Raw genomic sequence first — 23093 nt, 5'->3', positions numbered from 1 at the left:
CTGCTCGAGACGGAAACAAGGACATAATCAGAGATTGGTTTTTTGAAAGACATTAGAGCTATGGGTTCTCTGAAGCATTGAGGAAAAGCTCCCATGTGAAACCACTGAAGAAAATTAGGAGGCATCTTATGGCTAGGTCTGGCATCAGGGATGTTACCTTTTGCAGTTGAGAGGTCAAGTTTGAGTAGAGGGGTCAAGTTTGAGATATCTTAGCTCCAGCATTAAAGGCAGGTTCATACAAGATACAGGAGCCCTCCTACAAATACATCAGGTGTCAGATCATCAAACATTTGCACTGGTGATGGAAAGTAAGCAAAAGTAGTAGAAGCAGCCTCCTTATGCCTCATGTTAAATATTGAAAGGTGGACACGCCCCCCGCAGCAAAAATAATTTTATGATATTGAATGTTTTTTAAAAATGTATATTCAAATTCATCTTTTATATAGACATGTATATTAAAATCCCAATTCTTTTTACATTTTTTTTATATAAACTTCCTCAAAAATGTTGATATTGAAAAAAATGTACATCAATTTTGATATAAAAAATGTATACGAATCTTACATGAACTGGCTAGATAAAGAGTGTAAATTATGAAAAGTAGGTTTACTTTATAAGTAAAGTGTGCTTTCCACAGAACTTACAAAAGTCAAACTATTGTTTCTAAGGGGTCTAACAGCATCTCATGCGCGGCATAAATGTGTCCCTCTGCGACCCACCAACGAGCTGTGAAACACTGCAGGAGTTCTAGGAATGTGCCTACACACATTGTGGATAACCGCATCGCCAGAAAGCAGAGATGGGCTTTATATTTAGCTCGCGGAATTCAGTGTGTTTGTGCCAGCTGTATAAACAAACCACCCATGTAAATACACATGAACATGTCTACCAACTGAAACTAGTCGTAGTTAGCAATGTTATTTTTTAACTTGTGACTGAAGGCCGGCATAGGAAGCAGCTGCAGGCTGAACTTCATTTTAGATGATGTTTTAAGGATACAGGAAGCTAACTATTTACAAGCTACGGTGACGCTCGCTAATTCTTACAGAGTATGCAGGAAATAGAATGCTGTGCTTCAGTTGATGAAACATTTCATTGGCACCAGGAATCATCTGCAGGGGTGAGGTTACTTTTAGATGTTGCTATAACACATAGCAAGCAGTTTGCATGAAATAGAATGCTGCGTTTTGTTGATAAGAAACCAATTTCTGCAAACTAAACAGAAATACATAAATCTGTGCATTGTTGATAATGAAGTAACATTGAACTTTCACCCGTTAAAAGGACCCTTCTGACTCCAGCAGGGATACTGTCAACCAGAGTGTCAGAGCGCCAGCCTAATGCACCTCTGCGGACACTGGCTAATTGACCTGGGGCACTTGATTGTAACTCTGCAGGGTACCATGCTTCTCAGCTGGATTTGATTGTAGGCCTTTGTACACTGAGAGAAACCCTGGAAATCATTTTAATTGGAAGCTGGAGCAGCAAAAAGGTGAGTTAGGTGGTTATTCTATACTTTAATGTATTGTTTTTATATTTTTCTACCCTTTCGGACGCATGCCACAAGACAGGCCCTTTCTGAGACAGGCTATGCATTTTTAACTAACAGCTGTGTGCTTTAAATTACGTGTTTGAAAATGTAGAGTTTACCAAGAATAGTGCATAGATGTCAGTAGCTCGTGTGTGTGTGTGACTACAATGCGTTTAAGAAGTTGGAAATGTGTAAAGGGTTTTGTAAGTGTTTAGTGTTTATAGCACCGCTACACAATCCATCATTAAATAAACCCCGACTGCACTTTTGGGGCATTTGTCTTTTTGTGATGCAGCTTATTTGCACACGCACAATGCAGTGTTTCAGCTTCACAGCGCCGATAAAGTTGATGAAATATTCTTAGCGTGCAATGTGACACTAATATTTGAGTTTTCGCCAAAGATTACACATTTTGCGCAAACTGTAAAGCCGCGATTTATTTGGACAAAATACTTGAGTTGATGACATTTTTAAGGGTGGCAAGGGCAAGGGTGGTATACCGGGCATGTGATGTTTGGGGATGTGTAAAAGCTGGCTTCTGTTCTCAGTGCATGTTTTAGATGGTGCTGGATTTGTTTTGTACTTCCAAATATGCACTACATTTTATTTTATTCTACATGCAGAGTGATACAAAACAAAATGCATCCATGCTCCATCTGCAATGGAAGCACATAGTGTTACCCCGCACCTTGACACCTGAAAACTGCAGTGTCTGCTTTAAAACAAAATTGTGAGGTGGAAGTGTGCCAGGACCTTTAAAATGCGGTTCTAACTTTTGCAGTGCCTAATGCGATCTTGACAATGTGTGCAATGTGAAGTTCGCATCGGAGTATGCCAGAGATCACACATATTAAGCAAGTGGTATAGCAGAGATTTATTTTGTAAAAACTGCCGACATGACAGATTTCTTTTTAATTAGATATGTGCTGAGGTGTTACATCATTACTCTCATTCCATGTTCTTTCTATTTAGAACTGCCATGTCTTCCAACAAATGGATGACAGCCGGCAGCATCTCTGGTTGTGGATTATGGCAAACGACAAGGGCAGCCGCTGTATTCATGAATATAGGATTATCCATTGATGTGGATTGTGGCCTCTCGCAACCAACATATGCTGACACCATGGAACTAGGGCTGCCCATGCATAGGGCTACCGGGAACTCGCAATCATTGATGATGGATTTGCGTAACAAGGTTTTCTGGAATACCCTGTTGGAGGGGCCCGTTTTCCAGGGGCCTTCAAGCCACAAAAGCCTAGGGTGGCCAAAAGCAATGGAAAATGGCTTTTGGGGTACTTCAAGGAGCTTTGGCAACTAGTGTTGTGGAAATGTTTCGAGAAGAGAGCAGGGTTATTGGAATGAGTTGTTCTCCGCAAGCATAAGCTATAGCGGGAGTGATGGTGCCCATTGCTATGTTATCACAAGGGGGTATACAGCGAAGGAGCTGCGGACACCAACACTGTAGGGGCTTTCTGGATGTTAATTTTGTCAACTGACAATCGTCAGCCGTTGGATTTATGGTGATTAATGTAATGTAACATGCCCCATCTGTTTCTGGGGCCAGCAAGAGCCAAAGGATGATGGGGGTCTGCCCCCCAGTTTGAGAATGGCACGTGGGGCATTTGTAGTCTGTCTCAAAGCCGATTCAGTGGAAATGCATGACAAACGGCTGTGGTTTTGGACACCGTTGCTATCTGCAAGCCTGAGAGCCTGTAACAGCAGTTATTGTTTTGTCATTATTAGAGGACTTACAGCTGGGGCGGTGCCACAGCCATCAGGAGGCTGTTATTTCGGAGATTGCACAGAACACTTTAAAGGGACACGTGCCCCTAAACACGTCAAATAAGTGTTGAAAAAGAAGGACATCAAGAAGCTAGTCAATAAGTGAATATCGCTAAGGGCTAAAAGAAAAGCGGTCTTGCAGGCTGGCGAATTCATAGGGTCTTTGATAGGTATAGCCCTATCGCTAATCACCAGCTTAGCACACCCATAACATTTATTTGGTGGACAACTGGCAGTTAGAAAGTCTGAAGACCCCACGCCCCTGCCAGATTGGGATATACGTAAGGTTGCCACCATGTGTCTCGACTCAGAAATGAAGACTGTTTTAAACAGACCTGATTTACATGTGCATGATAAAGTGGCCTTATATATGGATATTCTGCATAAATACTTAAACCAGGCCCAAAACGGCGATGCTGAGAGAAACAAACTAACTTTATACATGCCGCCGAGGAATCTAGCTGTGCAAAGGCTCCACCAGGGCCAGATCCGTGTACGGCTGAAGTGTTGAAGACCCTTAGCCAATGCTATAAACCTAGCGCGGAACTACTGCTACATAACATGGAACTTGCAAAGGTTGTGGCTGTCTGGACTCATATGGGTGAGTTTATTTACAGAGGCGGGGTTGTAAGGGGTTCAAACCTGCACGATCTAGTACGGGGTGTTACGAACCAGGTCTATAATAAAGTCCCCCATCGGCATCATGCAGTCAGTCACTGATTTAAATATCCCCGACATCTGGGTTGGTAATGTCATCCAGCAAAGCCTTCTGAAGTGGCTAAAAACTGGTTCTCCCGTTACTCCTCGTCAACAGCACTGGCCTCTAGATAGCCATGTGAGCAGAACCTGTTCCCCAAGGCCCGGTGAGGGGTGGAATACAAGCTGGTTTTAGGAATCTTTACCCACCCCCTCACAAATTTACGATGCCCCCCCCCAATCAATTAATGCATCAATGTCTGAATGTATACGTTTCTTCTTTGCTGAATTGCCATGTTTGTGGTATAACTTTCATTCTTTCTGTATTAAGTATGTCTTTTTAATTTTGTATTAATACATGTTTTCAAATCGTAAAACGGACTGGTCCTTTATTACATTGTATTATTTATTATGTATAATGATACATGCTTGGTGAATTTAAAAAAAAAGTTATTTTATTGATACTTGCATCATTGGATAGACGAGCCGCATTTACATTTTTTACAATGATCATTTTGTGACATCTATACACATAATGTAAGTCTTGTTACCGAATCTGGTTACCATTCGATCATTTTGATTGCGATTGCTCGGATACAATTTTCTAAAAAGAGGACCGCGATCACCATTCAGACATTTGACTGAAAGAATATACAGTACTGGCCACAGGTCACGGCTTTAGAGTCTTGAATCGGCAGAGTGGTATAGTGTAAATACTTTGCAAGACTTTTCACATAGCCCATTCAAACTCTGGCGTTTATGGGGTGTTGCGGGAAGTGCGCCAAACTATCAAACACTGTTAGCGCATCCCATTCCAACCACATAGCTATCCAATGTGTTCCACCACAGGTCGGCAGATCGGTGTTCACCACCAGGCTAACTGCACTATTCCAGGGTAGGTGCTTGGGCATGTATCACTGGCATACACACTGAAATGTTTTCTGAGCGTGTCTATGCTTACACAAAAATCCTTTTATATGTAGAGTATCCATTAAATATTGAAAAGTATGTTTCTTTTTGCGTTGATCTCAAGAACACTATCGAAAACACTCCACACTAGCAATGAGTGCATGGTGATTAGGTTTCTTCCAATCTTTAGTTCAGTGTCTAGGTTTCCGCTCCTCATGAGGTTGAAATGACCTGCTGATGCGTTGTCGGGTCTTAGATCGAAGGCCAGTAGGGTATAACCGAGAGCATACTTGTTGCGTGTGATTGAGACCGGTGCATCACGCATGTGCTTCCCTGTGATAGCCACCAGACCCATGTATTCCCGGATTATGTTTGGAACACCAAAGTTAGGTGTGTATGCTTCGGCAGGGATCATGACAACGTCTTTACGCAGCGCTGCATAGTTCATGTTACAGTGTTTGACGTCAAAGGGATGAACCAGTTATCGATACGGTTTCAACAATACCTGTGATGATTTTTTTTAGAAGTTGGCCCAGGACAGTTTGTCTCGACTGGTGCCCCAGCTACCGGTAAGAAAGCTGAAGACTTTGGGTGACTCGCTCCACAGGATACTTCATGTTGGATATCTGCAGCGCCTCTGCATGCGCCAGTCTAATGGTCAGTGAGACGCTTACACGTTTGATGAATAAACTAGCCGATATGACTAGTTTGTATTGTTCAGCGCCTCTGCTCATAAGACAAAGCACCCATTTGTCTGGATAGTTTCACTTTAAGATCAATGCTGTGGATCAATAGTTTATCCAAAGGTCAGCATGTAGACAGCCTAGTTAATCGACCACCCTACTGGTTCTGGCATGAAGGGCTCTCTTCGCGAACCCCTTGTTATCTCCATCCAGCCAGAGCAGTGTTGTCCAAATGCCCTGCATTGTCATGATAAAATAGACCTGCCAAGAGCTGCCTATCCAGGACATTGTGGCCATAATTTAATAGGCTTTCTATATAGGTCCTGTAAGCATACATATTATCACTCTGCGTTATCATTCCATCAACCAAGGTCACATCCACCTGGTTGAACATGGTGGCTATCGGGAAGGTGACCGTGCCTACTCGTGCTGTACCCGCGATATCGGTCCCATCCGCCTTGGTTGTTTTACAGGTTAGATGCAGCATGTCGTTCAAATCCAGATACATGTCGGTCGACCCAGATACAAAGAACTCTATGGGGGATAGCGGCGATAGAGCCACCAGAGGAGAGACCTCCATATAGAAACTGTTATCGATGCTTTTTTGGGTCTGCGGTACGGTGAAGATATTGAGCTCTGATTTCACACATTACCCGGAGGTTGGGGTAAGAAGGCAATAGGCTCCTAAAAAAAATAATACCACCACCCTTGTGTCTTCCAGTGATAACGCGCTTCTTACTCGGCTGTCCGCATCAGGCTTTTGATCGGCTTTTCTTGGTGGGTTTCGAGTGGCAGCGCAGCAGGGACGCTGACCTCTTAATGCTCTTGCATGGTTTATAAATTATTCCTGATCCGTCCTGACACTCCTTTTTCTGTTTGGCGAGACGCTCAGCAACTACCGTTGTCACGCTTCCCATCCGTCATTTGCAATATTGGTGGCTGCTGTTTACACATGCGGTTCAGCCAGTTAAAAGCTGCGATGTAGGAAGGGCATTACGTGTCTGAAAAGACTTCTAAAGATGCTGCAGAGCCCCGCAACATACATTATGGGGGTTCCACTAAAATATGTCTGATCACTGTAACCGGGCTAGTTCATGTAATATTGCATATAGGCTCCAGGGTCTCCATAGTTTTTCACCACAGCCATTATAACGTTGTTTTATTTGTCTTTCAGCCGGAGTGGTCTGAAGTGCAACTGCAGCCAGCCTTTTCCGTAGTTAAATGATACAAACTTCACCTGGTTGTGAGATCCATACATGAACCCCCTTTTTAAAGGGGCATAAGTGTTGTTTTTTAAAAAGTCTTTTGCTGTACATTTTTTCCAGACCTCAAGGGAATTCTGCCGCGTTAAATCAGCTGGGATGGTTTTAATAGATCTATTATACGTGTTGTTATAGACATTTATAAAAGCTGGTAACACCTCCACATATCTATGGGTGTTTTTTGCCAGAGCCATGTTTTAACAGTTTGTATAAAACAATAGAGGCTTTAACCCGTGTTATTTTAGAAGGCTATGTAGCAGCTTATTTAAAAACTCCTTACAGGCGTCCGTATGTAGCTTAGCGGGGGCTCGCCCTTTATTAAATATGCATTTAAAAGCATTTACCACGGTGTAATCCGTCTTGTTCTTTAAAGCCTCAACGTAGGCGTATTTTTGATAGAACGTCAATGACAGCTAGAATGTAGCGGAAACAGTCGTCTTTGCAGAACTAGCTCAAATCCATAATATATGCCTGCCATTATTGGTCGACATCAGATACTACGGTCATTCACGGTTTAAAATGTTTTCGGGCCGGCTTGTGTAGCATGTAGGCCTCCTCCCCTGAAAGCCATTGGTTCGCAGTTTTCGGACAAGGTGGTCTACCACGCCATAACTACCAACACCTCCTTCATCATAATATATTTTTGACAGCTTCAGGCCAGACAGAACTGTTCAACATAAAGACGCAACTGGGTTTTATAAACAGATTATTATTAACATTTAAAACATGTTTTTATTCAAAATGTGTTTGCATTAAAATACTAGAACAATCGGTCCTGCTATAGGCTCTGTAGTTCATACGATTACTGCACAGAAACATTGAACGCCACTGCCTCGATAAGCAAACATGACGACATTTCATTAGGCGTTCAGTTAAATATCCTTTATCCCCGTCCACTTGGGAACTGATTTATCAATGATGTTTCTAACAGCTGTCGGACACACACATCTAAACGGCTTCATTTTCAAAAGCGGGTTATGACAATGCATTACTTACCGTAAAAGCATTTCTGATGGTTGTATCTGCTTAGATTCACATGCTGTGCATAGGTCCGACATCCAGTGGTCACTGCGGAGTATTGCATTTTGTTTTTCGTAGTCGAAAAGGGGACGTCGACAAGGCGTGTCTGTAACACTATCCCTATAGTGACGTGTGTTGTACCCACAATCCCTCACGCGTCGAGGTCCCTCTGTTTGTATTTTTCTGCCCTGAGGGAGCCTTCTAGACGTGAGTGAGTACAGAAAAGAGAGAATTATAGAAAGATGTCTATGTTCCTTCCATCCAAGCGGGGAGGAAGGGTGGGCGCATGTGAATCTAAGCAGATACAACCATCAGAAATGCTTTTACGGTAAGTAATGCATTGTCTTCTGATGTTTGTTAATCTGCTTAAAATCACATGCTGTGCATAGACTAGCGAGCAGTACCCGGAGTTGGCGGTGGGTTATGAGAAGGAACAGTAGAGAAAAGATGTCTTAATACTGCCTGTCCCACCTGGGAGTCAGATCTAGAGTGTGCATCTAGACAGTAGTGTTTTGTAAAGGTGTGCACAGAACTCCAGGTAGCCGCTTTGCAGATGGACTTAAGGGGAACATTTGCAATGAATGCTATGGACGCCCCCGTGCCTCGAGTAGAATGTGCTCTTGGCCTAAAGGGCAGTTCTCTCTTAGCAAGAGTATAGCAGAGAGTGATGCATTGGACAATCCATCTAGAAATAGTGTACTTTGAAACTGCATCCCCTTCTCTTCCTGCTGCCACCGAGACGAAGAACTGATTAGTCTTCCTCAGTGGTCTGGTTCTTTCCATGTAGAACATGACCGCTCTGCGCACATCTAGTGTGTGCAGAGTCCTTTCTCCCAAGTTGGAAGGATTTTGAAAGAACGCTGGTAGTTCTATAGACTGGTTTACATGGAATTTTGAGATGAATTTTGGAGCAAACCTTGGGTGAGCGCGTAGAACCACTTTATCTTTGTGAACTGTAACAAGGGGTCTAGAACAGAAAGAGCCTGTAGTTCACTTACTCTCCTGATGGAGGTGATAGCTATTAGAAAAGCAGTCTTAAGAGTGAGGTCTTTAAGAGTTGATTTGTGCATGGGTTCAAATGGTGAGCCCATGAGTTTGGTAAGTACCACGTTAAGGTCCCATCCGGGAGCTGGGTCAGCTATCGGGGGGTGTATTCTCTTTACTCCCTCCATGAAGGCCTTTATAACAGGGATCTTCCACCACGACACTTTGAGTTGGGAAGTGGTGTATGCAGAAAGTGCCGCTAGGTGGACTTTAATGGAATTGAACACTAGACCTGAATCCAATAAATGGGTTAGGTATAGAATAATTTGTGTGGGAGAGCAGTCAATTGGGTTGATGCTCTTTCCTCTGCACCAAATGACAAATCTCTTCCATTTGCTAGAATAGCAGTGGCGAGTGTTCGGTTTTCTGGCTTCCCTGAGGATGTCCATGCATCTCTCTGGGAGATGTAGATGTCCAAATTCTATGATCTCAGGAGCCAGGCTGCTAAGTTCATGTTCTGGGGGCATGGATGCAGAGTCCTGCCCTTGTCTTGTGACAGCATGTTGTACGGGCAGGGGAGTTTCACTGGGGGAGATAGAGACATCTCCATCAAGTGAGCGAACCATGGCTGTCGGGCCCACATTGGAGCCACCAGTATCATGGTTACTTGTTCCTGGTGCATCTTGTGCACTACCTTGTTGAGAAGGGGAGTCGGGGGAAAAGCGTAAACAAATCTCCCTGACCATTGAATCGACAGACCGTTCCCCTTGGATTGGTTCTGGGGGTACCAGGAGGCGTAACTTTGGCATTGTGAGTTCTCCAGGGTTGCGAACAGGTCTATTTCTGGGAACCCCCATTGCGTGAAGACGTCGAAGACGATGTCTTCGTGCAGGCGCCATTCGTACTCTTCGGGCAGGGGGAAATCTCTGCTGAGTTTGTCTGCCAGCAGATTGAGTTCCCCTGGTACATGTTGTGACAGAAGGAACATATTCTGTTTGAGAGCCCACTTCCATATGTTTTGGGCCAGTTTGGACAGTCCTGGAGAGTGGGTTCCCCCCTGTTTGTTGATGTAATACATGGCTGTGGTGCGGTCTGTAAGGACCATCACTGTCCTGCCTTGTAGGTGTTCCTTGAAGGCTTTTAGCGCCTTGAACACCGCTAGCAGCTCCAGAAGATTGATGTGTTTGGATGCTACTTTCGGAGTCCACTCTCCGTGAGCAGTTTGATGGGATAGGTGAGCCCCCCATCCTGTGAGGGATGCGTCTGTGGTTAGAGTGGCTTCCGCCGCGGGTGTGGCAAAGGGTTTCCCTTTTTCTAGGTTTTCTTTTGTCCACCACCGTAGCGAGAGAACTAAGGCCTGCGAGACCACCACTAGATCGTCCCATAGTCCGCTGGCCTGACACCACTGGCTGTTGAGCCACTCTTGCATTGGGCGCATGCGCAGGCGCGCGTGAGGTACCAAATAAATACACGACGCCATCATGCCTAGCAAGCGCATTGCTTTGCGTACCGTCACCTCTCGACCAGACACATATTGAGGGATCTGAAACAACATGTTTTGGACCCTCTCTTTGGAGGGGAAGACGAGGCCGTCCTTTGTTTGAATTAGAGCCCCTAGGAATTGTTTGATTTGGCTGGGGTCTAGGCTGGACTTCTTTTCGTTGATGGAGAAGCCCAACTGGAACAAAAGGGTCTACAGTCTTTTGGGTATTGGAGAAGCATGTTTCGTAAGAATCCCCTGTTATGAGCCAGTCGTCGAGGTAAGGGTAAACTGGGATGGACAACCTGCGCAGGTGGGCCGCTGCCACTGCCAGTACCTTCGTGAATACCCTCGGTGCTGATGCTATGCCGAAGGGTAGCACTCTGAACTGGTAGTGTTTGCCCTCTATCATGAACCGGAGGTACTTTCTGTGCGCTGGCAACATTAAAATATGAAAGTATGCATCTTTCATGTCCAATGTTGTCATGTAATCTCCCTGTGATAGCAGTGGGATCACTTCCTGTAGGGTCACCATACGAAACTTTTGGGGTTTGATAAACTTGTTCGCTGGGCGCAGATCTAATACAGGGCGCATGGTTAGATCCTTTTTGGGTACAAGGAAGTACACTGAATAAATACCTTCCATTACCTGAGATAGAGGCACGACCTCTATGGCTCCTTTTTCCAGCAGTTGCTGTACTTCTTGTAGAAGGATGGCAAGATGTTCCGGTGACATGCGTTGTCCCCTCGGGGGTTTGTATGTTGGGGAACTGTTGAATTCGATGCAGTATCCGTGGGCTACGGTGGAAAGTATCCAGCGGTCTGACGTTATACCCTCCCATGCTGGAAGAAAGGATGTTATCCGGCCCCCGACCGGTGTTGCATGGGAGGGGACGCGAATCTTCGCGTCACTTGGTGTTGTTAGGGGCTTGGGAGCCTCTGGGGGTGGACCCTCGCCCTCTTCCTTTGCCCCGGCGCTGTCCTCTTTGGCTGTACTGGCCACTATTGGTCTGGAAATTGGTGGCAGGGAACTGTTGCTGCTGGTTTTGTTGTTGGCGTTGGCCACGAAAAAAGCGTTTATTGCCATATCCGCGCCTGGTAGCGGGCTTAGAGATTTGGTCAAGAGTTTTGATTGTATCGAACTCTTTTTTAGCCATCTCCAGAGCCTCATCCACCGCTTTCCCGAAGAGGTTAGAGTCTTCAACAGGTTTATTTATTAAAGACGCCTGTGTCTCCGGTTTGAACCCTGAGTTGCGCAGCCATACGTGTCGTTTTAGGACTATTCCCTGAACTAGGGAACGTCCCGCAGTTTCTGCCGCATCCAGAGAGCTCTTCACAATACTCTAGTTGACCTGGGTTCCTTCGCCATTAGTTGAAAGCAGGCGTGTACGTAATGGTTCCGGCGCTTCTTCGGCGTCTTTGCGCAGTTTGGCCCACTGTGCGTCCGCATAGCTAGCGAGCAAAGAATTGTTGTTGGCAATTCTTGCCGAAAAGGCGGCCGAGGATGTAATTCTTTTAGCAAGGGCATATAACCGCTTGCCCTCCTTGTCAGGTGGTGCTTCACTGGTGGAAAGTGGTACCCCTGCCCTCTTTCTTGTGTTGGTTACTACCAGGGAATCCGGAATGGAATGTCCCCTGATGTACAGCGGGTCTGAGGGTGAAGGAGTGAAAAGTTTTTCAATTCTAGGATTGACCCCTCTGATTAGTGCGGGAGTGGACAGCGAAGGGATGATTCTTCTCTTCACCGAAGCGAGGAGGGGAATTGTCTGACTGACCGGGGGTTTCTCCTTAATTACCCTTTCTACGAAGTCTAATTCAGGGGAGAGCTCCCCAGTGTCCAGTTCGAAGTGTGCTGCTGCTCTGCGCAACAGGGCATTAAATGTGGGTTGATCGTCAATGGGAGACGTGTTTCTAACAGGTGAAATGTCAGGAGGATTTAGGTTCAGGACATCAGTGTCGGAATATATTGATGGTGATTGCCAGGGGTGAGAAGGTCCTTCTGGATTTTCTCCGAAGCCTTCTCCTACCAAGTCTGGGCTTTCTTCCAGACCTTCCCTCCTGGTTTCGTCCGTCTTCCTCGTCCATAAAATCATCCTCTTCCTCAAAAAAATGTTCTTCCCCAGTGAGGTCATACACACTGTGGAAGTCTGAGGCTGTGTCCTGGTGGGGATTGACTAATCTTGGAATTTTGGCCCTGGGGTCCTCCTGAGGCCCTTCTCTTATTCTCTTTGGAGTGGGGGGGGTTTGGGCATTCATAAACCTCTCCATTCTTTCCATGCAGAGATGGAGCCTTTCCATGGTTTCATGGGGTACCCCTGAGCGGTCTAGCGGGGGAAAATTGGTGTCTTGTAGCTGAAAACGGCTCGACCTCTCCCATAACGTCGAGGAAAGTGTCCCGTCGCCTTCCGAAAAGCCTTCAGGCGTGCTGGGAATCCCTTCGACTGAAGGAGATCGTCCCTGTGTTTTCGGCGTGTCTTTCGACCTTTGCGTAGCGCTCGACGTGTCTTTCGGCGTACGCTTGTGGGCTTCGGCTACCACGATCCTCGCCAAGCTCTCAGCGACTCGTTTGTCAGCGGAGAGCTGTGGTTTCGACGTTATGGGTGTCGAACGCTCTACGGCGGAATGCGCTTTCTGCTGATGCGCTCCGGCCGATGATTTGGGGGTGGCGCCCTTATTTGCCGAAAGCCCAGTCGCTGATCGCGGCTGCGGTTGCGAGAGGGGCTTCGAACCCGAACGGTCCGAGGAGGCCGCCGGTGAAACCTGCGTCTCCTTGGGCGCTGATGCTCTCTTTGCCTTCGGCAAAGAAGAGCCATGGGTTGTGTGCTTATGTGTGGTCTTGTGTGCGTCAGTGTCGCCGGGGTGTTCATCCCCATAAGCAGGGCGTGAGCCGAGCCCGTTGGGGCCGGGGACAGACGACGAAGCGCGTGTGCGCTCTCTAGGGGGGTTTACGACTTCCGTAGCGGAGGTCGTGGTATCACATTCCTCGTCACTGTCGGAGGTAGCGACGGTGGGTGGAGCGTCGGCCTTCGACATAGCGTAGGCCGCCCACCTTTTGACCCTACGGTCTTTTAGAGTCTTCGGCTTAAGAAGCCGACAAGCCGTGCAGCCTTCCTCCTTGTGATCGAGGGGCAAGAAGCGGTTACACCGTGAATGCTTGTCCTTCCAAGTAAACTTGCCCTTGCAAAGCGGGCAAAACCTAAAGGGTGTCCTCTCCATAGCTGAGGCAATAAAACGTGATAACCACCCCAAGGGAAAGGAAGGGGAAAAGGAAAGGCATTCTCAGAAAAGAATTAGAGATGTCCCACGACCCCCACTCTCCCTACTGTATTTGGCCTGCGAGGCCAGGCCACGTGTTCGGCAACGCCGAAGGATCTCCTCCGCTCGTCCCCTCCGTCGAAGATCTTGCTCGGCGGAGAAGCTTCACAACAGAGTCGAGGGGAGGATCGATATGTTCTATATTAATATAGGAAAACGACCAAAGGTCGAGGAGATGAAATCTACAATGTCTCTCGAGGAGCTCCGCGTAAAGGCGACCAGTATCTGGGCGGAAAAAAACAATCTGAGGGACCTCGACGCATGAGGGATTGTGGGTACAACACACGTCACTATAGGGATAGTGTTACAGACACGCCTTGTCGACGTCCCCTTTTCGACTACAAAAAACAAAATGCAATACTCTGCAGTGACCACTGGATGTCGGACCTATGCACAGCATGTGATTCTAAGCAGATTAACAAACATCAGAATCACAGATTCTGTACCCCATAAGGTTTTGGACACGCATTGTTCAGTCCCTACGCCAATCCTTTTATGCGTCAGCGGCTGCGTCAAGTGCAGCAAATCAACTAGACATTTAGGGCACAACATGCAACACATTTTACAAAGCAAATTATCCGCGTAAGATAGTTACAAACATTCGTAAACATCCTGCTGCGGATTGTCAATTTCATGTCTGTAGCACCATCTGTAAAAGTGTTGTTTTAAACAGACCCCAGCCACTATGGCCGTAAACGCTTGTGTGGCACGAATATCAATGCAGGAGAGAGCCGGCTTGTCAGTATCGGTCTCCATTAGTGAAATACATTCCTTACAAAGGCAATTGTCAGGTTCCACTGGGTTTTCAAGTTGGTTTGAGCAGCTAACACAGTAACTATTGATAGTCTCGGGTACAGCATGGCGATCCTCATTCCCGCCCACATGATCCTGTTTTTCATCAAGTCCCCGAGAGGCCAGATCAGTCTCCAGCATCATCACTGGCTGAAAAACCCTAGATTCACATTCCCTTTCTTTGGAGCCCACATTGGCCACGGCTGGTTGTTCCAAAACGACATGATCGTCGTTGTCCCAAAACTCTTCGGGTTCATAGTCTCCCATTAAATCCTGGGCATCTTCCATCCCATCATAAACAGTAAAACAATCACAAATATGACTATTGTCATAACCCCCGGGACATCCATGTGGCGTTTTCCTCAAGTCGTAACTGTAGCTGTTCATAATCGTCGTTTCCGGAATAGCCCCTGAAAAGCTGAGTGAGCTCCCAGGTTTCCCAGGTCTACCACAAAGTTTGAATTTCCGGTTTGTAAGCCCCTCACCCCACTCCATCATAGCATTAGGGCCGTCCCTTTAGATCAAAATGTATATCCAACCTTATTAGGATTATTAAAATATATAAAATGTATAAAAAATATTGGAGTTCAATTAAATTGCTATCAAAAACTTTGGGGGGCTTATCAATTTGATATAAAATGTATATCCGCGTCCTATCACCCCAGGGCAGAACCCCTCTATGGCGTCAGCAACGCGTCACTCTGCAAAACCCTAGATTCACAGTCCCTGTCTTCAAATCTCACTTCGCTCTCGGCGCTCGACCAAGCAACAACGTAGTGCTGTTCCCATCTTTATATAGATTTTATTTAAAATTTATATTCACATATATCAAAACTAAGATAAATTAGACAACACTTCCTAGATAAATATACATTGGATATACAAAAAAAAGATAAACATGTTTGATATCATTTTTATATCAAATGTATATTAAGTTTATATCAAAGCACATCAGGAGAGGCCAGGGCTAAGACTGGAAACGGAGGCGTGTCCACATGTCAAAACTTAACATGAGACAAAATGGGGCTCCTTCTACTACTAGCAAATGCAGTTAACACCAGTTTTGCTGCTTGGATAGTATTAGAATGAAACAAACCAATTTTGTCCCAACTCATATTATCTAAAACCATTTGCAGTAAGGCAAAAATGAATGATTGTTTTAGTACTGTTTGCGCTGCATAACAAAAAGAGATGTCTTTACTATTCATTTTACGTTATTCCACAGAACAAATAGGCAGTTTAATTTTTGCTTAGTGAAAACATTTTGGAGAATACAGTTTGGAGCAAAACCAGCTTGGTCCCTTCATTATGTACAAGCATTGGTGGTAAATTAATGTGCTCCATTTCTTTACAAAAAGTCAATATTTATATAATCTCTCTGCAGAGGTTTTAAGCTCTGTCATTGGTGGTTGTTCTAATACATAAACAACAGGGGTCCTAACTCTGGAGGGATGTCTAGCTTGCATGCAATGGTTAAAGTAAATCCACACCTGCATAGTGATCTGGTTTTAACCTTTGCAGTAAATGTGCTTCTCGTCCTTACAATACTAAGTGCTTCTAGCAATAACAGAGGAAATTCTAGCCCCGACAGGGTAGTAGTAGTCGCTATTGAGATGGTTCTACTTGGGCATTTGCTTTATCTATGGCAGGAAGGCTGTTTCTAGGCCAAGCTATGAAGGAGACTCTCTCTGGTTGTGTCTGTGATTCTAGCTGTACAGGTTTTTCTAGCATGTGCGTGGAACTGAATTTAGCTACAGCCGAGGAGGAGGTTCTAGCTTAACAAGGTTGACAGTAATAGTTCTGGCCCTGGAGGCAGTTCTACTCCTGCCAGAGAAGGAGTTCGAGGTTTTGTCAGTAAAGGAGGCTGTAGCTCTGGCAGTATAGGAGATTATACCTGTAAAAGCACTGGTGGTTCTAGCTGTGGCCTTTGAGGTGGTTCCAACTCTGTCAGTGGAGATCATAGTGGCGGTGGAGGTAGTTCTAGCTCTTCTAATGAAGGTGGTTCTAGCACCAGTAGTTGATTGTATTCTAGCCCCAGAAGTAGAGAGAAATCAAATTCTGGCCATGGAAAACAGAGGAAACTAGTCAAAGCTGTGGAGAGCACTAAAGCCCTGGTAGTGCATGCGTTTGGTACCAGCTTTGCGAAGGGGGAGTTCTTTCGATTAGGTCACCCTTATTCTCTCTATGTTCAGCAAGTGAGGTCTGCATACACACCGCTTGTATCCTCCAAAGCCTGTATCATGTCCGGGTCCAATGCTGTGCTAACCAGCATCTCCACATAGCTTCTGTACATCTCCTTCATGGCACGCGTGTTTAGCACACGACCCACAGGAATTCGTTCTGCAAACAATGAGAAAAAGTAAGTAAAAAAATAAGAATAAGCCAAAGCATTGCTATTTCAAGGCATGGGAGGATTGAGAAGACTAGCTCAAGTCTGGACATACACTTTTTAAAAAAAATATATACAACTGATTCTTTAGTGCAAAAAAATACTGTACTTTGGGGATCATGCCAGATTACTACCTCTTCTGAAGTGCTATAGTGACAGTTGTTCGTATTAATCAAGCTTGCTGCATATGTCCATCTGTTAAGTGTGATCTGTTTTTTTATGTCCAAGAGCACAATAAGTGGACTACTCTGCAAGGGACATGAGCCTTTACTTGGCTATTGTGGTGTCTCTATAGACTAGATCCCGTAATCCTATCCCTCCACCCCCCCCTCTCCCAAGGCTTGCAACACAGGTGGGCCTCTAGGAGAGGGACCTGAAATGCCAACAGTTTATCAACTCCACCAGCACAGCCACTTGTCTAAACGCAAGGAATTTTGCAAAATCAGACCACAGCTACCACTTCACTAAAACCTTAACTCAACTTGTCCTCACGAGGTGGGGCTACTGCGCCAGCCTCCTTGTAGGATTTCAGCTACATTTGTTCACACCTACCCCAAAAACGAAATACTGAATCTTGCCACCTGCACCCCTTTTTAACCATCCATGTCCTTCGCCCACCTCACTTCCCTGTCTCCATTGAGGGGTCCCTTAGTGAAGAGGTGGTGGCTCTACAATTCCATCTACCGCTCTTCCAATCAATCCCTGGACTGCCTCCCCCCATATCTAGGCTACCTCCATCTCCCAATTACCTCCTTCCAATATGCTGTGAACTCAGTCATGCTCAACCTGTGTGCCCACACTGCAGCATCTTGCTTCTGCTGCTTTACTCTCCAATCTTCCTATAACTGGAACTCTATGTACAAGGCTTCAGACTTGCCATAAAGCGGCACCTATCTCTTGAAGGGTCACCTAAGACATACAGTGGCATCATTACCCCGCCCTCTCTTAGATCGTCTGCTCCTACCTTGATAAAAGTGTGAATCTATAAAACAATATATATATTTGATGGATTCATTCTTCCCTTAACCAATATAACAAGTCACAATACACTAATCAATACATGCCATCAGCATCCTCAATGTCATTCACATTTATAGTGTATCCATAACTTCATTAATGTTCCCCCGCCAACCAACCCACCTCAATACCCCATGGGTTGTCTAACTTGCCTCCCTGAAGCTAAATATCAAAATCATCACCCTCCTATGTTCCTACCATGGTTCATCTTGTGGGTGCCCATCCTTCACCCTCCCCTTTACCGATCATCCCTCCCCTCCTAGCATGCTTCCTTTTCATCCCATTAATTGACCAGGGACCTCAAAAGGGGTTTGTCAAACAGTGAAAGAAACATCCTTTGCACCAAGGCACTCCAGGCTGCCACCTTATAACTTCCCTCCTTCAATCCCTTTGCAGGGTTCTGTAGCATTCTCCCGACTCCTTCATTGAGCAACGCTTCAGGTCCCTCCACCAGCAATCTACCTGCGGGTCCTGTCAGGATTTCTATGTCATGGCAATCCATCGCTTTGCTAATATACATGTCGGGTCTGCCATTCTAATGAGCGGTCTAGAACCCTTTTGCCTGGGGAAACATACTGGCATCCAGCTAAGGTTTGTAATCCCCCCTTCTGCATCCTAACCTCTACCTCTCCCAGAACCTCTTGATCACTACACACTCCCAAAATGTGTGCATCATGTCCGCTCCCTCCATTGTGCATCTGGGACATCCAGTATTCGAGGCTCCTGGAAACCTTGATATCATGTAGGGGGTCAGATAGGTCCTACCCAATACATAGAACTGAATGAGCGCTTGAACCTGGCATTTCTCGATACCATCTTTATGTAAAGCAATGTGTTTTTCCACTCTTGCTCAGGAAATTCCCTGCTCAAGTCTGCCTCCCATTTAGATTTCACTCCTAGTGCATCCTTGTGCAGCCTTGATAATAGTCCCTGGTATTGCCTTGAATCGCCCTGGCCTCCCGCTGAAATGTCATAACAACCCCAAAATGCTGGTTTCCTCCACGTCCTCTAGGATGCCTCCCACACCTGGACCTAGCTTTGTGGAATAGCCCATTATATGCTAAAACTGCCCAGTGGTCAACCATGTCGAATCCATGATATACTCCTACTCAAACTCAAGTAGTTCCCTGTCCTGTAATAGATCTTCCTCTATCACTATCCCCTTATCCTCCCATTGAGTTCGAATAAGTGCAAGGTCAGTTTGGTCTTTTCCATAAATAGCCACTAAAGGTATGTTTGGCGAATAAGTGTCTCCCAAATGAAGCATTCTAATAGTTTGTTGCCAGATTTTCCTACCAAGCTCTGGCATGTACAGGGTGTGTGGAATTCTATGATGTAACCAAAGCACTTCCTTCAACAGGTGTGGTTCTATGGCCACCTGCGTTTCCTCTTCTGAAAGCCACAGTGTGATGTTCTGCAGTTGCCCCATTAAGTAATCTATTTCTAGGTGTGGGAGTCTCACGCCTCCCTCTGTATAAATCCTGTGTAATGCGCCAAGAGCCATTCTGCACCTCGCTGACCGCCCCACTCCCCCGAGATGAACCTTCCCAATATTGTGTTCACTTGTACAAAGAAAGACCTTGGTATGCAGTATGGGACGTTGATAAAGTGATACAGTAGCTGTGGAAGGACCACCATTTTAATGAGTGCTTTCCTCCCCATCACCAACAAGGAACAAGTTACTTACCTGTAACTGTTGTTCTCCAGCATAGGTCTGGCAAGGATTCACATGCTCATGAATATTCCCCGTCATCAGGCTGGGAATCCCTGGTAAAGAAAAAAATCAGTTTCATTTCTGAACTGTCTTTCTCCTAATAACCAATCACTGGTCTCGGGGTCATACTGCCCCCAGCCAATGACTGCCCTCTACCTAAGCCCCTCCTCTGGAAGCCATCTTCAGATATGGTAGCATGTAAAGCGTCAACAGGACCAAGAGAAGAGCCACAGAGGGGTAGGCGGGAGGATTCACATGTGAATCCATGCCAGACCCATGCTGGAGAACAACAGTTACAGGCAAGTAACTTGTTCCTTCTCCAGCATGGGGTCTTGCATGGATTCACATGCTCATGAATACAAGAATGCATAGCAGTACACACATGCACAACCACGGGAGGTGGCAAGGCTCAACATTAAGCATCTCTTACCTCCTCACCAGGCCCACCTTCAGGCGAACAGGTTGCGCAGCACTGCTTGGCCGACTCTGGACTCCTCCCTGGAATCCCGGTCAACGCAGTAGAATCTCGTGAAGGTGTGCATTGACCTCCACGTACCAGCCCTGCAGATGCCAAGCAGGGGCACACCAGACAGGAATGCCATGGTAGCAGCGATCGCTCTCGTAGAATGGGCATAGGACAGCCGGGCAAGGGTCGGTTTGCCAACCGGTGACAGTGCATAATGCAGCCGGAGAGCCATCTGGAAATGGAAGCCTTCGAGAGGGCCTTCCCTTGATTCACAGGTCCAAAGTTCACAGACAGCTGGGATGTCTTCCGCAGGCTCTTTGTGCGGTTCAAGTAGAACTTCAGGCTCTAGCCACATGTAGCGAGTGCAAAGTCCTCTCGGCCGGCAATGAAGGGAAGAAAACAGGTAACACCAAAGGCTCGTTGAGATGGAAGTCCGATGGCACCTTGGGCATGAAGGAGGGGTGCGTCCTCAGCACCACCCTCGTCTCGTGGAATGTCAGGTATGGAGGTTTACAGTAAAGGGCCTGTATCTCTCCCATTCGTCATGCGTAGGTGATGGCCACAAGAAATGCTGTCTTCTAGGACAGAAACATCAACGGTACCGAATGCAGCGGCTCGAATGGCGGCCCAATGACCCTGGTCAGCACCACGTTGAGTTCCCACGCTGGGGCCGGGGCCTTCACCGGTGGGAACGATCGGAACGGTCCTTTCATGAACTCCTTCACCAGGCGATGGGATCACAGTGATGATCGTTCTGGTGTAGCGGGACATAGCCGCCAGATGGATCTTGATGGAGGCATGAGCCAGCCCCGCCTTGGCCAGCGACAGCAAGTACGGCAGCACTTGAGGGGCCGTAATCCGTAGGAGGGTTAATCTTCTGTGCGCGGCACCAGACAGAGAACCTCTTCCATTTGTGTCCATAGCACTTCAGAGTCGAGGACGCCCTGGCCTTTGCAAGCACCTCCTTGCAGTCAGCCGGGATATCATACCCTCCGAACTCTAGTGCTGCAGGAGTCAGGCCTCAGGCCTGAAGGTTCAGGAACCCCGGGTCGTGGTGGAGGATAGCGCCTCCTTCTCTGGCGAGAAGATCCGCGTCCGACGGCAGTTTGACTGAGGGGAGATGCGGACATGTCCAGAAGGTCTGGGAACCAAATCTGCCTCAGCCACGACGGTGTGACGAGGATCATACTGCACTGGACCGTCTGAGTTGGCTGATGAGTCGCAGTAGCAACGACGGGATAGCAACGAGGAGAACGCATACAGGAACAGGCCGTCCCAGGGGAATGAGAAGACATCACCTATGCTCCCCGGTTGGGACAACCTGCTGGCGAACCTCCGGCACTTGGTGTTCGTCGTTGTCGTGAACAGGCCGATCTGGGGATTGCCCCATCGTCGGAACAGGAAATCCACTTGATCCTGCCGCAGCTCCCACTCGTGGCACGAGCGCAGCTCCCTGCTGAGTGAGTCGGTGTTCTTTATTCCTGCCAGATGGAAGGGTACCAGAAACATCCTTTGGGGACGGCCCAGTGCCACAGATCCTGCGATTCCTTGGATAGGGCTCGGGATCTGGTGCCCCCCTGCTTCCGGATGTAGAACATTGTGGTGGTGTTGTCAGTGAAGACCCTCACCACCTTGCCCTTGAGGGACGGAAGGAATGACGTGACGGCCCAGAACACGGCTCAGAGCTCCAGGACATTGATGTGTTGTGACCTCTCCTCTGGGGGACAAAGGCCTCTTGCGTGGAGATCTCTGGTGTGCGCTCCCCATGCCTCCAGGGAGGCGTCCGTCCTCACCGTTTCCTGATGTGCCCGAGTCAGGAAGTCCATGCCCGCCGCAAGATGTGCGCAGGTGCCCCACCACCGGATTGCTTGGCGGAAAGTCTCGTTGAGTGAGATCCTGTCTTCGAAACTGCCCGCCGCTTGCATCCAACGGTCGTCGAGGAACTCTTGCAGTTGTTGCATCAGCAGCCTGCATAGGCACACGAGGTAGATGCACAAGGACATCATGCCGAGTAGGGACTTGATGGACCTCACCCTGGCCGCGTCCATGGTCAACAGCCATTGTACCTTGCCCAGGATGGCCTTCGTCCTTTCCTCCGATGCTGAAGCCAATCACGCCACTGTGTCGAGTCTGGCTCCGAGGAACAGGGCAACTTGCGACGGTACCAAGTGGGATTTTGCGAAGTTGATCGAGACTCCCAGATCCGTGAGCAGTTGGACGGTCTTTGCTGTGTGATCGATGGCGAGTTCCCTTGACTTTGCTCGGATGAGCCAATCGTCCAGGTAGGGGTAGACGTGGATCCCCTGCAGGCGCAGCCACCACTGGTGCCAGGAACTTGGTGAACACCCTGGGCGCCGACTTCAGTCTGAAGGGAAGGGTCTTGAACTGATAGTGCCGCCCCAGGACCACGAATCGTAGGAATTTGCCATATCCCTTTAGAATGGGGATGTGGAAGTAGGCATCCTCCAAGTCCAGCGACGATAGGAAATCACCTTCCTCCAGCTATCTCAGCACCTGCTGGAGGGTGACCATCTGGAACTTCTGAGACTTGATGTACTTGTTTAGACGACAAAGTTCCAGGATGGGTCGCCAACCGCCGGTCTTCTTCCGGACGAGGAAGTACCGCAGGTACACTCCGGAGCCCCGGAGCCTTTTTGGGACAAGTTCTATGGCTCCCTTTCTTAGCATCGCTCGTACCTCCAGAAGTAGTTGTGGGACGTGGTTTTCCTTCCTGGCCATGGGTGGTATACAGGGGCACCTTCTCTGAAATTCCAGAGTGTGCCGCGGGCCAGGGCATGCAGCACCCAACGGTCGGTGAAGATGGACTCCCACACGCTGATGAATTTCGCCAGCCGGCCTCCCACCGGGGTGCTCGGGTGGGAGCCCGACGCCATGGCTGGTTCAGTCCTGTTTCATCGCGGCCTTGCCGCCTTGGCCTCCTTGGCAACGACGACACAATCCTCCTGTCTTGCCGCGTCCTCTGTAGGCTTCCTGCGACAAGGAGCGGGCCGCTTGGCGGTACGACGAGGAACCACTGCCGAATCCATTGGAAG

General features: G+C 47.3%; 1 protein-coding gene across 1 annotated transcript in view; it reads right to left on the bottom strand.

Annotated features, from left to right (window-relative positions):
• PRR12 (proline rich 12) overlaps positions 1-23093 on the bottom strand; it is an 886666-nt gene that overhangs the window by 117870 nt on the left and 745703 nt on the right. Inside the window, exon 10 of the mRNA XM_069605180.1 lies at positions 16669-16794. Coding sequence (XP_069461281.1) covers positions 16669-16794 — 126 coding nt within the window. The remainder of the gene's footprint in view (positions 1-16668; positions 16795-23093) is intronic.

This window comes from Ambystoma mexicanum, chromosome 1p (assembly GCF_040938575.1).
Source record: "Ambystoma mexicanum isolate Mex_15411 chromosome 1p, UKY_AmexF1_1, whole genome shotgun sequence".
Taxonomy (NCBI): domain Eukaryota; kingdom Metazoa; phylum Chordata; class Amphibia; order Caudata; family Ambystomatidae; genus Ambystoma; species Ambystoma mexicanum.
The sequence above is the reverse complement of the archived record's forward strand: the minus strand, read 5'-3'. Positions and strand labels throughout refer to the sequence as shown.